Raw genomic sequence first — 15,862 nt, 5'->3', positions numbered from 1 at the left:
CAGTTTGTGAGTTTGAGCCCTGCTTGGGGCTCTGTGCTGACAGTCTGGAGCCTGCTTCGGATTCTGTGTGTGTGTGTGTGTGTGTGTGTGTGTGTGTGTCTGATTCTCCGCTGCTTGCACTCTGTCTCTCAAAAATAAATAAATATTAAAAAAAAAATTTTTTTTTAAATACACTTGACTAGAAGCACTAAATTCTACGACATTGAGACAATGGAGCTGCGGGAGGGGAAGTAGAGGCAGAGACCCGCCCCAGAGCGGGAGGGGCGAAGGAGAGGTCCGGGGGACAGCCCCCGCCCCACCCCGCGGCGAGCTGGCCCCGCCCCTCGTCCCAGCCCCTTTTTAAAACGCGCGGGCGCGCCTTGCGCAGGCGCCGTGCCACTCAAACCTTAGTCGCGCCTGCTCCTTGGTGGTAGGATGGCGGAATTGGTCTCTTTTACGGTTCCCACCGAGAGTGACAAAACCTTGCTGGTGTGGGAGCTGAGTTCTGGACCCACGGCCGAGGCCTTGCATGTGAGCCGGGCCAGGAGGGAGGGAGGGAGGGAGGGAGGGAGACACCCCCACCTCCCCGTGACTGGGAGTCTGAGTCTGGCCTTGAGCACCTCGCGCGCCTTGTAGTCTCCGCCGAGAGGAATCTTAGTTCTAGAGGGGAGCTTTGCAGTCTCAGCCCCGACAGATTTTTGAGAGGTAACTCTCAACAGCCGGCACATGTTGCCTTCTAATGCTTCTCGAATCCCGGGATTTCAAAGGGAAATCTTTTCAACGAAACGAGAAGTGCTTTGGGTTGCGTGTGCAGGAGGGCTTAGGGAATAGAAGGCAGTTTTGTTTGCTGGGCGTGAAATTTCATGCACTTACTTGGCGTGGGACCACCCCACAGCATTCTCTGTTCGCAGTATTCTCCCAGTTTGGCCTTCTGTATTCGGTCCGAGTCTTCCCGAACGCTGCAGTGGCCCGTCCTGGTTTCTACGCCATCATCAAGTTTTACTCAGCAAGGGATGCTCACAGAGCCCAAAAGGCATGCGACCAGAAGCAGCTTTTTCAGAATTCTCCAGTGAAGGTGGGTCCAAGTAGGAAATTCCTAACACCACTGGGACGAAGTGTTGAATTCAGCAATAATAGACCAGCGTTGGTATACCACTGTGGTTTACAGAATGCTTTTAGATGCATTGCTACACTGATCCTCCGGTTTCCCTGGGTTTTTTGGTTGTTTTGTTATGTTTGTTTTGTTTTCAGATGAAGAAACTCGAACTCAGGATAGTTAAGTGACTTACTTAAGGTTCATGACGGTAACTGGAAGGGAGAGGTCAAGCCCAAACTTACTGATGTTCAACCCTGTGTCATTTTTTGGTGCCCCTTAATTTAACAAAGCTTCACAAGAAGTCTTGTTTCTGTTTACTATTATGGGGATTAAAAAAAATTTTAATAACGTTTTTATTCAGTTTTGAGAAACAGGGCATGAGCAGGGAAGGGGAAGAGAAAGAGGGAGACACAGAATCAGAAGCAGACTTCTAGGCTTTGAGCTGTCAGCTCAGAACCCGATGTGGGGCTCGAACTCATGAATCCTGAGATCATGACCTGAGCTGAAGTTGGACGCTTAACCGACTGAGCCACCCAGGCCCCCCTCTATTATGTGGATATAAAATGACAAACTCTCTCATCAGTTGTATTATAAAGGATGCTTCATCGTCATTATCGTCGTCATCACTCTCAAGCTGCCTATTCAGAACTCCCTTCAACTCCCGGGAAAATGGTTAAAACATTCTTTAATACACCACAGAAACTTTATTCCATACCAACATGCTGTCCATTTTGCTTTCCCAGAGCCCCAGAATTATATTTCATTATGTGCCTCAATTCAATCACCATGTCCTTATCAAGGGCCATGTCAATTCCTTTGAATAAGTTGAGTGAGGCTTAGATTGCCAAACCTTTCACTTTATAATTGTATGTTTTCATCAGCTTTGTCTAACTGGCTTCTTAATCTAGCTACTTCCTACGGACTCGACTGCCTATTCTTACCCATATGCCCTTCCTTACTGATTTAATCTGGATCGAATCTAAGAATCCTCAAATGTCTGAGTATACTGTCTCCACTTGTTCAACACTGTCTTCAATCCTGGCTCCACTCCCTATGATTGAAATGATCACCTGTCAGGCATTCCTGAGCTTGCAAGCTTCTAGCCTGTGAAGATGTCACCCAGCCACTCAGCTATCACAGATTATGAAATAATTACTTTGTATCAGTTGTGAGTAATGAGGTGTTTTTGTCTCATTGGACATTAAGACCATTTCACAAATGGATTTTGAGATTTCACAGCATAAAGCCCAAAGTCAATATATAGCTGACAGGAGAGAGCATTCATATTAAATTTCTTTATTTATTTAACACAGAGCCTTGGGTTACCACCACCACCACCACCACCCCCACCCCGCCGCCTACTGAAATTGTTGCCCAATTTACTTATGTGTTCCTTTATACTTTGGTAAGTACACATAGTTTCTGGTTGTTTTTGTTTGTTTGTTTACCTTTTATAAATACATATTTAAAAAGAACATATTAAAAAAATTTTTTTAATGTTTATTTAAAAAAATTTTTTTTTAACATTTATTTATTTTTGAGACAGAGAGAGACAGAGCATGAACAGGGGAGGGGCAGAGAGAGAGAGGGAGACACAGAATCTGAAACGGGCTCCAGGCCCTGAGCTGTCAGCACAGAGCCTGACGCGGGGCTCGAACTCACAGGCCGTGAGATCATGATCTGAGCCGAAGTCGGACGCTTAACCGACCAAGCCACCCAGGCGCCCCTAATGTTTATTTTTGAGAGACAGAGTCAAAGCATGAGCGGGTGAGGGGCAGAGAGAGAGGGAGACACCTAATCGGAAGCAGACTCCAGGCTGTGAGTTGTCAGCACAGAGCCTGACACGGGGCTCGAACTCACAAACTGTGAGAATCATGACCTGAGCTGCAGTCGGATGCCCAACAGACTGAGCCACCCAGACGCCCCAAGAATAACATCTTACAGTAAAATCAAGGAAAGGCCTAAGGCATCTGAGAGCTTTTTTTCAGTAGCATGAAGGAAAACGGTCGCCAGCAAGAACTGTGGCAAGGTTATCTAAGGTGACAACTGTCTCTACCACTCAGGGGCTCGAGGCCCTTCTGCAGCTTCCTGGTTGTCCAGAACAGCTCCACTCTGCCTCACCACTAGCCTGTGCTGTAGCACTCAACATTTAAAAGTTCATCTTCATTTCTCCTTCCTAGCAGGCAGCTTCAGTTGGAGAAAGTAATTTCACTTTTTCATCTACTCATTCATTCACTTAATCCATAGACCTGTGCTTGATTCTAGGAATGAGAAAAGAATAAAATATGGTTCCTTCAAGCACTTAAGGAACTGATAAACTAGTGATAGAGGACGTTGCACAAACAAATCAATAAAGAGTTAATAATACTTTGACTTTATTTGAATTATTTGAATTTTTACGAATATACGAATATACTACACCCCACTTGAAATAGACATTTAAAAAAGAACTAGAGGATGTAAGAAATACACTGTAGCGTGTAAGTTATTTAGAGAGTTAACACTGGAGGTATTTGCATTCTCAAAGAAGCTTATTAAGGCAAATGAACCTCTTATTGTTTTATTTGCTTATAAAATTTACAGAAGTATGTATATTCCTTCTTCTAACGGGGGTTAGTAACTTGCGGGGGGTGGGTGCTGCTGATTCAGGTCCTACTCAGGTCCATGTTATCTGCTCTTGAGGTCATATTCTCAAACAGGAGCTACGGGATGAGACAGCAAAAAGTTTCCTTCCCTCGCTTACCTACAGCCCTATAATTTGCTTCCAGAGGGCTTCCTTAGTTGCTTTCGTCATCACTTTCAATATCAGAGATCACGGAAAGCCGATTAATCAAGGGCCCTGGAAATGATGCATCAAAGTCTATAGCGTAAAAATAGTACCTAGCATTTATTTAGGGTTTATTAGGAGCTGATTTCTTAAAATGTTTCCAGTTTGAGCTTCACAACCTCTCTATGAAATAGGTATTGATAAATCTCAGGTGTATCTAAAGGAAGCCTCTGTGTCAGGTTATGATATTTTCAGGTCTATTTCTTATGTCTTTAGGTTCGTCTTGGCACCAAACATAAGGCGGTTCAACATCAGGCCCTTGCCCTCAACAGCTCCCAGTGCCAAGAACTGGCAAATTATTACTTTGGTTTCAATGGATGGTCAAAAAGGATCATCAAGGTAAACTTTATAGATTTTCTCTGACTAATTAGAATCATTTCAACACTGAAATTCTGGACTTCAGAGAGGAGAAAACTGGGTTGTGGGGAGATGTGAGAGGGCTCTAACTGGAAGTACCTGAGCCTGCCACCAAGAATTCATAATAATCTCAGTAACTTGGGTGGTGGTGTCCATAATCTTCTCCAGTATTTGTATGGTGTATAATAAAAACCAATTGTCTTCATCCATTTGTAAGTCTTACTTGATTTTGAAGCTATAGGATATCTCCATTGTGGGCTGGGATTGCTGGAGTTTAGTTGCATTTTTTTTTTTTTTTTTTTTTAGAGAGAGAGGCAGATTGCAAGCGGGGGAGGGGCAGAAAGAGAGGGAGAGACAGAATCGGAAGCAGGCTCCAAGCTCTGAGCTGTCAGCACAGAGCTCGACGCGGGTCCCGAACCCATGAACAGTGAGATCACGACATGAGCCGAAGTCGGAAGTTTAACCAACTGAGCCACCCAGGCGCCGCCGGTTTTGTTTTTAATAACAAAACATCTTGAAGCTTACATTCAGATCCAAGGAAGGACCTTCCATTTAAAATCCTAACAGCTCGGGGTGCCTGGGTGGCTCAGTCAGTTGAGCGTCCGACTTCGGCTCAGGTCATGATCTCACGGTCTGTGAGTTCGAGCCCCACGTGGGGCTCTGTGCTGGCAGCTCAGAGCCTGGAGCCTGTTTCGGATTCTGTGTCTCCCTCTCTCTCTCTGCCCCTCCCCTGCTCATACTCTCTCTCTCTCTCTCTCTCTCTCTCTCTCTGTCAAAAATAAACATAAAAAAATAATAATAATAAAATCCTAACAGCTTCAGGATCTTTCTGACCTTGAAGAAAGGGCAAATGAAGATACTGTGCCACCACTTCAGAAGCAGAGCCTGAAATTCTTCTGTGCTTTAGAGGTGGTGTTGCCATCCTATGAGTGCCGGAGTCCCGGAGCTGGCATGGCCGAGGAGACTTTGGATGACCTGGAGGAAGGTCTGTTTACAGTGGGGGTGGGGGTGGAGGGGAGGCAGAATCCCTCTTTCTTTCTAAAAACTCATCTTTTCAGATACATCATCCAGCCCTCCCCTTTGCTAAGCTCCTAAAGCCCTAGGCAGAGTTTTTCTGGCCTACAGTACAGGCTTTTATCTCAGGCAATACCTGAAGGAACCTTTAACTTTAAAATTCTAAAGCTGACTTTCTGCCAAGAAGTTTAGGAGGAGGGAAGTAATGTTTTTCCCATTTTTGGTTAAGAATTCGCCTTGTGCTAAAATAGTCCTTCAAATACATATCTCTTGCAGCCTGCAGTTATCCCAGCAAAGTAATCATCTAAAGATTTAAACAAACTCTTGGGTAGATGTTGAGTCCTTTGCCTCCTATAAAAGGGCTGGAGTGTAAAGAGTCAAATACAGATGCCTAGAAAAGGTATTCCCATTGGTACTGTGTTTTTTCCCAGTGTCTACAGCACTTAGGCTTAGGGTTTTCAGGGAGGGGCAGGGCTGTTAGCAAGGCTAAGGGAGTAAGGCTCCCTTGGGTGATGCCCGGGAAGAGACCAGGCGGTCACGTGCACTACCACCGAACCCTTCTCCCCATGTGACTCCAGCCCTTGATGCACAGGAGAGTAGGGTCTGCAGTAGGGTCTGAAACTATAGTTTCAGCTTGTCCATTTGAAATCTACGAGCGATGTGAGATCTGTGCCACTTTCTTGGCTTGTGTCTCCCTTTTGGTACTTCCGAAACTTCTGGAGTAGATCAGGGCAGTAAAAATGTGCCCTGCCAGGATATACCTACAGCAGAGTCATTCAACCTTGTGTTGTGCCTGCCCTTACTTGCTAAGATAATGAACTACGAATCATGGATGTATTTTCACTTTTACACATATAACCCCCAAATCAGTTATCATTCAGATAGGCATGTTAAATCCATTTGTTTTGGTTGGATGCAGGGCCATTATCATTTCTTATGAAAAGGAGGACAACCCAGAAGCTTGCTATTCAGAAGGCTGTGTCAGATGCATTCCAGAAGCTGTTGATTGTGATTTTAGGTAAGACTTATTTGATTGTCCTTACAGTACATCAGTTTCAACGAGCAAATAAACTCATTTTGAAAAGTTAATTGGATGAAAACACTTCATATTCTTTTATTCACCAAATGCTTTCAAAGCGGTAGTGTCAAATTTGTTCTTTGTGGCATCTGTGAGAAAAATGACCACAAATATTTTTGTCCCCAGTATATAGATATACAGTGACTTACCTCTGTCCACACAGAAAGTGTTTGACCCAGTCTTCTTTCTTGATTGTTTGCTCATAACACAGAATACTATTGTGAGTGTAAGCTTTGGGGGCACCTGTGTGGCTCAGTCAGTTAGGCGTCCAACTGTTGATTTCAGCTCAGGTCATGATCTCACGATGTGTGAGATTGAGCCCCGTGTCGGGCTCTGTGCTGACAGCGTGGAGCTCGCTTGGGATTCTTTCCCTACCTCTCTCTCTGCCTCTCCCTGATTCTCACATGCCATGTGCTCTCTCTCTCAAAATAAATAATAAAAAAAATAAACTTTGAAGCTTTAGACATCTGGTGTTGAATCTTAGCTCTGTCTCCTAGATTTCTTATGCAGTTTTAGGTTTTATAGTCAGATTTGAAGTATGTAATCTCTCTAAGCTGCAATTTCTCTATCTGCCAAGTAAAGGTAATAATTCAACTCACCTCATGGGGGATGAATTGTAAGAGCAAATGAGATGATGGAAAAGTTTAAAACTATCCCTGAAACATGGTAAGCAGAGAAAATATGTTCACTTGTTATCATCGTTTTCCTGTTGGAGAATTTATAAGATTATGTTTTTGGAATCAGAGCCTGCCCCTTGTGGGGCTGGAAGTCACCAACCGCGAGATTAAGACCTGAGCTGAAATTCAGAGTCTGACACTCAACCCACTGAGCCACCCCGGCGCCCCTAATCAAATAATTTTGATCTTAAACAAGTTAAACATGTTTGTGTACCCATTTCTTTACTTATAATATGTGTATATGCATAGATTGTGCCCTATCTTTTTTAAAAAACACCACAACCAAAAATACTGGATGGTATTTTTGTGAAATATTTGTTTGCTTATTAAACCTATATCAACTTAATTATAATGGAAGTATATATGTACTAACAGAATAAGAAAGAGATGAAATAAGTAGAATTTGTCCAATGAAGATTAACATTGATAAAGCAGAATGCTCAGTTTCAATTGCACAAAATCTTTCAATTGTCTTAGACTGTAGTATTATTCATATAAAGAGAAAAGGGAAGAAAATGTCTATTTGTGTCAGCCAGGGAAGTAAGAACTTTCCATACATTACTTACTTTTGATTTTTAAATTACATTTACTTTTTACTTCTATTTCTTACAAACCTTAATGATGAGGACTAATATATACCACTTAGTATGTAAATCGCCCATATATTTTAAACTATTATCCATTTTATACTTACCGACAAAATTTTGGAGTACTGAATTTGACGATATTAATAACCTTTAACATTTTGTAGGGGGCGCCGGAGGCTCAGGTGAAAGAGCATGTGACTCCTGATCTCCAGATTGTGAGTTTGAGGCCCACGTTGGGTGTAAATGAAAAATAAATAAACTTAAAATTCTGTTAATAACAAAAAATATGGCAGATTCAAAAAGGAAGAAAGCAGGGAAAGATTATTCACATCCCTCGATAATCCTTCTGTTCTGCAACCTATTTTCTGACAAGAGTTGCCTATATAGTAGTTCCCCTCTTATCCGCAGTTTCGCTATCTGTGATTTCATTTTCCCCACGGCAAACCGCGGGGAGGAAGCAGATGATCCTGACGAATCATCAGAAGGTGAATAGTAGACTAGCTGCGTCACAGCGCCTGCGTCACTCACCTCTCTTCATCCCATTACGTAGGCAGTTTCACATCTCACAACGTCACAAGAAGGGTGAGTACTGGGTAATATCTTTTTTAAGATACTTTGTAAAGATGACAGTATTTAAATTAAAAAAAATGTTTATTTATTTTTGAGAGAGAGAGAGAGGGAGAGAGAGCGAGCGCGCGAGCGAGCGCGCGAGCGAGCGGGGGAGGGGCAGAGAGAGAGGGAGACAGAATCCAAAGCATGTTCCAGGCTCTGAGCCGTCAGCACAGAGACTCAGGGCTGGAACCCATGAACCGTGAGATCACGACCTGAGCGAAGTGGGGCGCTTAACCGACTGAGCCACCCAGGTGCCCCTACAGTGTAATATTTTGAGAGAAAGAGAGGGATCACATTCACAGAACTTTTATTACAGTATATTGGTATAATTGTTCTGTTTTATCATTATCGTTGTTAATCTTTTACTGTGCCGAATTTATAATTAAACTTCATTATAGGTATGTATAGAAAAAGCCATAGGATATATAAATTTTGGTACTCTCCTTGGTTTTAAGCATCCACGAGGAGTCTTGGAAGGTATCCCCCGTGGGTTCGCGGGGAGGACTGTCCTTGATGTCTTCATTTTCCCACCTCTGAATGCATTTGGCAACTCTTGCTCAGGATACCACCTTGTCAGGTCCTTGTCTGACTTGGCCTTTCCACCGAGTTGGACATTGGTGACCACTACTTCTTGAAGTTTTCTCTTCTGCTGGCCTTGGTGATTTTACTCCTCCCCACCCTGGGCTTTTCTCCTTTCATGCTCGCCTCATGCTTTCGCAAGTCTTTGTTCTTCTCCAGCTGGCCGTCAATCTTGGGAACTTCTAAAGGCTAAGTCTTAGGGATACTTATCTTCGATCTCTGCTTTGAGAAGCTTTCCCACAGCTTCAAATATCCATGTTTGTAGCTTCAGCTATCCGCTAAATGCTGATGAGATCCAAATTTCTTTCTCTAGCTCCTACCTCTACTCTATACTGAACCTCTTACTTCACTTCTACATGAATGTGTCAGAGACAATTCAGCCTTAATATGTTTAATATTTAAGATAAAGCTCATGATCCGTCTCTTCCCCACCTGGTTTTCTACGGATTTTAACTTGCCTGGTGAATGCCATTATCACATTTTGGCATAATAGAATATTATCTTTCCGTCACTCCCTTAATCCTTCCCATCACCAAGCTTGTGTGTGTGTGTGTGTGTTTAATCATTAAAGTATCTTTGAATCCATTCACTTGTCAGTATCTTCATTACCATCCCTCTGGGCCAAATTCCTAGAGCTTCTTGCCTGTGTTAATACAGTAACTCACTAACTTCACATGTTTGAATAAATTATCTTGTCTATAGTCAGAAAGTCAAAGCACAAACATGATCATGTCACCCACCCAATTAAAACCATTCACTTGAAGTAACTTTCTTAGGGTAAACATCAAATGTCTTCCTGAGGCCTTATAAGGCTTTGCAACTTCTGGCCCCTGTTTTCCTCTTTAGTTCTTTTTGAGCCAGTCTCTCATTTGTTTGCTGTGTTCTTGCTGCTTTGGCCTTATTTCAGTTTCTGAAATGCACTAAAGTCCCTCCCACCACAGGGCCTTTGCCATGCAGTTTCCTCTTACTGGAATGCTCTCCTGTACTTATTTACTGGCTTCTATTCTGGCTTCTTCACTAAACTTTAAGTGCTGTGTGAATAGGGGTTGTGCTTCTTTCTGCTTTCTTTCCTTCTTTTTTTCCCCCCTGCTTTCTATTTAAGCTCCAAATACACAGTTCTGGCATATAGAAGAAGCTCAATAAGTTTTTGCTATGAAAACACATATATAAGTAATAGCAATTACCAATTTAATTGTTGTTTTCCTTTTAACTATTTGTTGAAATATGAAAATTTTGTGTCAGAGTTAATATTTTTGATTTTTAAACATACAGTGATGTTTAAAAGTTTCACATAGATCTATCAATCATTCTATTATTGTTTCCTTTACTGGTAATCATGCTTAAAAAGGCCTTTATCAATAGAAGATGATGTGAACTGTTACCTTTTTTTTTTATAATACAGCTTTTTCTTCAAACAAATACTCTTTTTAACAATATGGAGTGTATTTGAAGGCAAGATGTCAAGGAGTTAGGTTTTTGTTCTGCATATAGTAGCCACTTGTCACAATGAATGCTCCATTTCTTTCTTAAAATGTCACTTTTATTTTGTATTTTTTATAGATTTCAGACTTTTTGATATTTAATTTTGGTCCATTACTCTGTCATTTTGGTGACACATTATTTTAAGAATGATGACTTTATAAAGCATGTATGGTTGTATTAGTTATCTGTTGTTACAATTATGCTATATGACAACCATCCAAAGTGCAATGGCATAAAACATCCCTTCTTAGCAGGGTTCCAGAAGATAATTAAGTCTTAATACCCTAAGACATTTATTATATGTAATGAATTAACTATGTACCATTTGGGAGAATTGAGAAAATAGTCACTCAAATATTTTTTTCTATAGGGCTTAATTTTCTTATAAAAACCCCACTGAGAAAATACAGCTTAAAGCAATAAATGTTTATTTAGCTCTTGCATTTGCAGCTTGTAATTTAGGCTGGGCTAAGCTGGGAAGTTTTTCTGGCTTTAGTTAGGCTCGTTCTTAAGTCTGGTGGTCTGCTGGCTCATGGTCTAAGGAAATGCATGCAATTGGGCTACATATCTTTTAACCACCAGCCAGCTAGCCCAGACATGTTCCATGGTGAGGTGCAGAGGGCAGACAGGAAGCAAATGCAAAAGCACTTTTATAAATCTCTGCTTGCAGCAAGTTTGCTAACATCTCATTGGCCAAAACAATTCACAGGACTGAACTTAGACTTGAGGTGCAGGGAAACACATTCCATTTTTCCTAGAAGGAACTGCTGAGTCACACTGCAAAAAAGGTGGATGCAGAGAGGGATTGAGGAATTGAGTCCATTAATGTAATTCATGTACCACCATGGTAGTCTTCCATTATTCTTCTTTAATACTTTTTATTGGCTCTTCCTGGAGACTTGTTATATTTTGGAACCATTTTGTCACGATAAGAAAAAATACCCAGTGGAGGGCTCCTGGGTGGCTCGGTTGGTTAAGCATTGGACTCTCGGTATCAGCTCAGGTCATGATCTAAAAGTTCCTGAGTTTGAGCCTCAGGTTGGGCTCTGTGCTGGCAGCATGGAGCCTGCTTGGGATTCTCCCTCCTCCTCTCTCTCTCTGCACTCCCCCCCCCCCCCACCCGGCTCGTGTTCTCTCTCTCTAAATAAATAAAAAAGAATACCCATTGGGATTTGCATGGAAAGAAGTTAGAAGTTGGAAACGGAGCTAGATATTTTTATGTATTCATTTCACTTATCTGTTCAGCAAGTGAAAGTAGCTATCACCACACACATTTCACAGGTAATGGCATTGATAAATAACTATCAGACCTCTAGTTAAGTCAAGAACCTGGACTCAAACTCAAGCTTCCTGCTTCAGAGCACACTTCTTTCACTGCTGCATGACTGCTTCCTTTGGAAATTGCTGTGAGGAACATGCATGATAATGTCCGTGAATGGATTTGGAAAACTGTAAAATGAGCTAAGACCCAATGATTTTGGAGTTCCCCAAATGCCCATGTGTCTGTAAATACGACTCTTGAAGTTTTAGCTTATAGAAGACTCTATTATACCTTCTTCCTGTTTCATCTGTTAGTTTAGGTAACATCATTTACACAGTTGGCTAAACGAGATGAAATAATCACAAGAAGTGTAGCTGGCATTTATTATGGAGGCACTAACTTTTATAGCTCGTTTGTGATATGATCCATTCAATTTTCTGCAATTTAGAAAAATAATTTTGTTTCTTATTTCTTTTTAAGTTTTATTTTTACTTAAGTAATCTGTACACCCAATAGGGGGCCCAAAATCATGACTCCAAGATCAAGAGTCACATGCTCTTTCCACTGAGCCAGCCAGGCACCCCCTTAAGAATAACTATTTTTTTAATTATTATTTTTTTAAATATTCATTTTTATTTTTGAGAGAGCATGAGTGGGGGAGGGGCGGAGAGAGAGAGAGAGAGAGTCTGAGAGAGAGAGAGAGAGAGAGAAGGGGACAGAGGATCTGAAGCAGGCTCCATGCTGACAGTAGTGAGCTCAACGTGGGGCTTGAACCCATGAACCGTGAGATCACGGCCTGAGCTGAAGTTGGATGTTCTACTAACTGAGCCACCCAGGAGCCCCCCAAAATAACTATTTCAAAGGGGATTAGATATGTTTTCAGGCTTCCAAAACTTTCCCTTGGGAGGCTTTGATTAGAGTTCAGAAATGATGTAAGCAAACTGAGGGCCTGTGGCACAAAATGGTGGTAGTGTTGCCAGGGATATTGTCAGATGCTGTCTTCTTTCATTTCACCCTTTTGGCTGACGATGCTTAACAGGTAAATTCTCTACCAGGATGCCAGACAATCATTTGAAAAGTAAAGCATTTATGTGGATTTTTTTTTTATGTGGATTTTGATTAAAGTCAAAGTGTTTGTTGCTAGAAATTCTGGAAGCGAGTAATAGTAGAAACATCAGTAACAAAATTTCTCTTTATTTCTTTTTATTTTTTTAATGTTTATTTATTTTTGAGAGAGAGAGAGAGAGAGAGAGAGAGAGAGCGAGCGAGCATGTAAGCAGGGGAGGGACAGAATCTGAAGCAGGCTCCAGGCTCTGAGCTGTAAGCACAGACCCCAATGCTGGGCTCAAATTCATGAACCATGAGATCATGACCTGAGCCAAGGTCGGATGCTTAACCAACTGAGCCACCCAGGCACACTGGCAACAAAATTTCTTGAAGTTAGACTTGTTTCATTGTGGGTATTTTTAATAAAAGTGAAGCCATTTTGTGTATGAAAACTTCGTCATGTAGCCAAGCATCTTAATGTTCTGAGTAGGCCCATCAATCTAAATCATATGTTGGCCCAACATGGAAATGGTTGGAAGTGGGAAGAAGAGGTTGAAATCTTGGAGCCCTGGTCCTGGAAGTGCCTGGTGATCAAGCACCATGGCTTTTCACTGGGTAATTTATACTCATGTGAATCATGAACATATTAATTTGCTAAGAGTTCATTAATCTCCCTGATCATTATGGGGTTTGACATGCCACAAGCCTGAGAAAAGTATAATGTATGCCTTAAAGGTCCTAGGAAACATCCTTGAGAACCTGCTGTTGATGAGAAATGCCATTCAATCACTTTATCTTCTTTGCTTAAGATGGCAGGACTTTCTGAAGCACCACATGGACACCTAACAATGCCCATCAAAAGCATATGAAAAGATAAACTGCATGAGAATCGTGCAGAACATCTAGAGAGAGGAGATTGTAGAAAGTTGTTTACTCACAGTATGGATTTAAGAGTAGTTACAAAGATTGGAGGGGAGGTTTGTTAAAGTGGTTCACAGCAGGCGCTTTACACATATTAACTATGATTATTACAACTGAAGAGTTGTCTGCACTTACATTATTCTGAATGGAAAAAGGGGGATGGAGTAGATCAGTAGTGTCCAAAGCTGACTGATCATCACAATTTCCTGAGGTGCTTCCTAAGGTCCTAGATTTCCAGGTTGCCGCACTGGACATTCTTATTTAAAAGATCTTTTCTATAAACCTCTGTGACTGATTCTGGTGGCTAGCTAAATTTAGAAACCACTAGATTAGGAGATTTCTAAATTTCCTCTCCGCTGCACATTCCAGAATTTAAATTTGGAATATTGAGAAGGTTTTGGTTTTGATACTTAATTGCTCAACTCATGCAAATTGGCAGTAACCAAGGTCAAGTGATCTTATCAAGGAATCTGTGATATTGTTAGAGCTAGTTACTCTCAGGGCAAATTGGCTTTAATGTAGGCCTCAGCTATTGCAATGCTTTAATAGGTCTCATAGCCATTGTAATACTTCAGGGAATCCAAGACCTGTGATGCCTATGGCTATACCTCAACCCTTAGTCTGATGTCCACATTCTCATGTCTTCATTACCAAGTTTATCCCGTGGTATGAACAGAAATAAGGGAATGCCATCCAAAGAACCCGCTGTCAAATTTTTCTGCTGCCACATACAGTTTATGCCCAAATGCAGGTACATATCATTCCCAGATATGTACCCCCTGTAGCCCCATGTATTTTCCTCCTGGACAAAGAACACGTATCAGAATGCATGTGACTAAGAATAATTCATTAAGGCATAAACATATAGTCATTATATATATGAATGCACACATCCATGTATTAATATGTCCATTTGAAACAAATTCAACAACTATTTGTAAATGATTACCTGACAGATGCCTCCTAACTAGAAGAGATACACATTTATGTCCAGATATCATGGTTGAGAGTTGCCAACATAAAGATTCCTAATGCCCAAGAAAGGCACATGTTTTAGTACAGTGATTATCTTCTGCTGTAAGTTGAACTGTTGGGGTCCTCTTTGCTCTCAGACTAGGTGTTGCCTGCCTTCTGCTCTACTTTGGGTTGGATTCTGGGCAGCCTCTTGCTAGGACATTTGTTGTCTTACCAGAGTAGGAGAGTTTGCGGTTTGTGGGAGACTTGTGGTTTTTGAGGAAGTTGGGATATTTAGCACATGGTAATTTAGGAATCATTCAGTTTTCTGAGTATACATTTTCTAGGAACTTGAACTGAATTGAACCGGGAACCCAAACCTGGGGCTGGCTAACCAACTTCAATTTCTGAAGCAATAAATTAATTGGTTAACCACAAACCAATGGAGAAATGTTTTAGTTTTAACCCAGTCAACCTATTCAAACCAGAAGCAACCATGAGTATTTTTCTAAAACCATGCAACCATAACACTAGAATGTTTCCAAATCAAATCTAAATTAAATTTGGTTTGAGCTCCTGACTTCAACTTGTATAGTTGCAATGCTTTTTGTAACATTCTACATGCTTAGCATTGGTGGTAATTTGATATATGATGGAATCTTGTATTTGAAGATCACAGACATGTTGTCAGTTTAGGAATATCCCTTTAAATATATTATAATTACAGTATATGGTAGAAAATACTGTCATAGACTAGATTAACTGAAGGTTTGTTGAAGGTGAAGTGATAAGTCAGAGGAAGAGGTGGATAGAATCTAGGCAACGTATTTAGATGTTTGTTGCATTGATCATTGAGCCAAGTTGCCAACAATTATATAAAGTTTCTTCTGTAGTATTCAATAAAGAAGGACATAATAGATCCACCCTCTTGTTCTTATACTACCTGCTGTCTTGTACTACTGAGGCTAAGACAATTTAAATTTATTGATGAATATAATTTTTTGAAGCTTGGTTAAAAGCTTCATTCTTCTCTTATAGGCAGAGACCCTAAGGCTCTGAGAGGGTCATATGGCTGTAAATGGATGAGCTAAGTTAAATATTTTTTAAGCTTATTTATTTTGACAGAGAGAGAGAGATTGAGAATCCCAAGCAGGCTCTGCACTGTCAGCACAGAGCCTGATGCAGGGCTAGAACTCATGACCCATGAGATCATGACCTGAGCTGAAACCAAGAGTCAGACACTTAACCAACTGAGCCACCCAGGTGCTCCCAAAGAGCTAAGCTTTAAACACAGCTCCCTTTTGATTCATAGTCCAAAGTATTAACTGCCATGCTATATGCCCTCTGTCTTGAGACATTGTCCTATTGTTGCCTGTTTATTTTCATGTTTC

At 41.2% G+C, this 15,862-nt stretch overlaps 2 protein-coding genes and 2 long non-coding RNA genes across 7 annotated transcripts in view; 3 read left to right on the top strand and 1 right to left on the bottom strand.

The window, feature by feature from the left end:
* Positions 1–15,862, top strand: part of LOC122233789 (leucine-rich repeat-containing protein 37A2-like) — a 209,532-nt gene that overhangs the window by 71,374 nt on the left and 122,296 nt on the right. The window lies entirely within an intron of this gene.
* LOC122233787 (RAD52 motif-containing protein 1-like) overlaps positions 1–15,862 on the top strand; it is a 137,004-nt gene that overhangs the window by 83,592 nt on the left and 37,550 nt on the right. For 2 of the 3 annotated variants that reach the window (XM_042967914.1, XM_042967913.1), the window contains 4 exons: positions 875–1,054; positions 4,119–4,241; positions 5,076–5,244; positions 6,193–6,291. In XM_042967914.1, the coding sequence (XP_042823848.1) occupies positions 875–1,054; positions 4,119–4,241; positions 5,076–5,244; positions 6,193–6,291 (571 nt within the window). Of the gene's footprint in view, positions 1–874; positions 1,055–4,118; positions 4,242–5,075; positions 5,245–6,192; positions 6,292–15,862 lie in introns of those variants that run through there. The other variant, XM_042967919.1, reaches the window with a different exon arrangement.
* Positions 3,620–15,862, bottom strand: part of LOC122233793 — a 52,920-nt gene continuing 40,677 nt past the window's right edge. For both annotated transcript variants that reach the window (XR_006211521.1, XR_006211523.1), the window contains one exon: positions 3,620–3,777. This is a non-coding gene — a long non-coding RNA (uncharacterized LOC122233793). The remainder of the gene's footprint in view (positions 3,778–15,862) is intronic.
* Positions 7,726–8,198, top strand: LOC122233801. The gene is made up of 2 exons (XR_006211534.1): positions 7,726–7,830; positions 8,024–8,198. It is a non-coding gene; the product is annotated as an uncharacterized LOC122233801 (long non-coding RNA).

Source organism: Panthera tigris, chromosome E1, assembly GCF_018350195.1.
Source record: "Panthera tigris isolate Pti1 chromosome E1, P.tigris_Pti1_mat1.1, whole genome shotgun sequence".
Taxonomy (NCBI): domain Eukaryota; kingdom Metazoa; phylum Chordata; class Mammalia; order Carnivora; family Felidae; genus Panthera; species Panthera tigris.
Note: the sequence above shows the minus strand (reverse complement) of the source record. Positions and strands in the feature narration are given on the sequence as shown.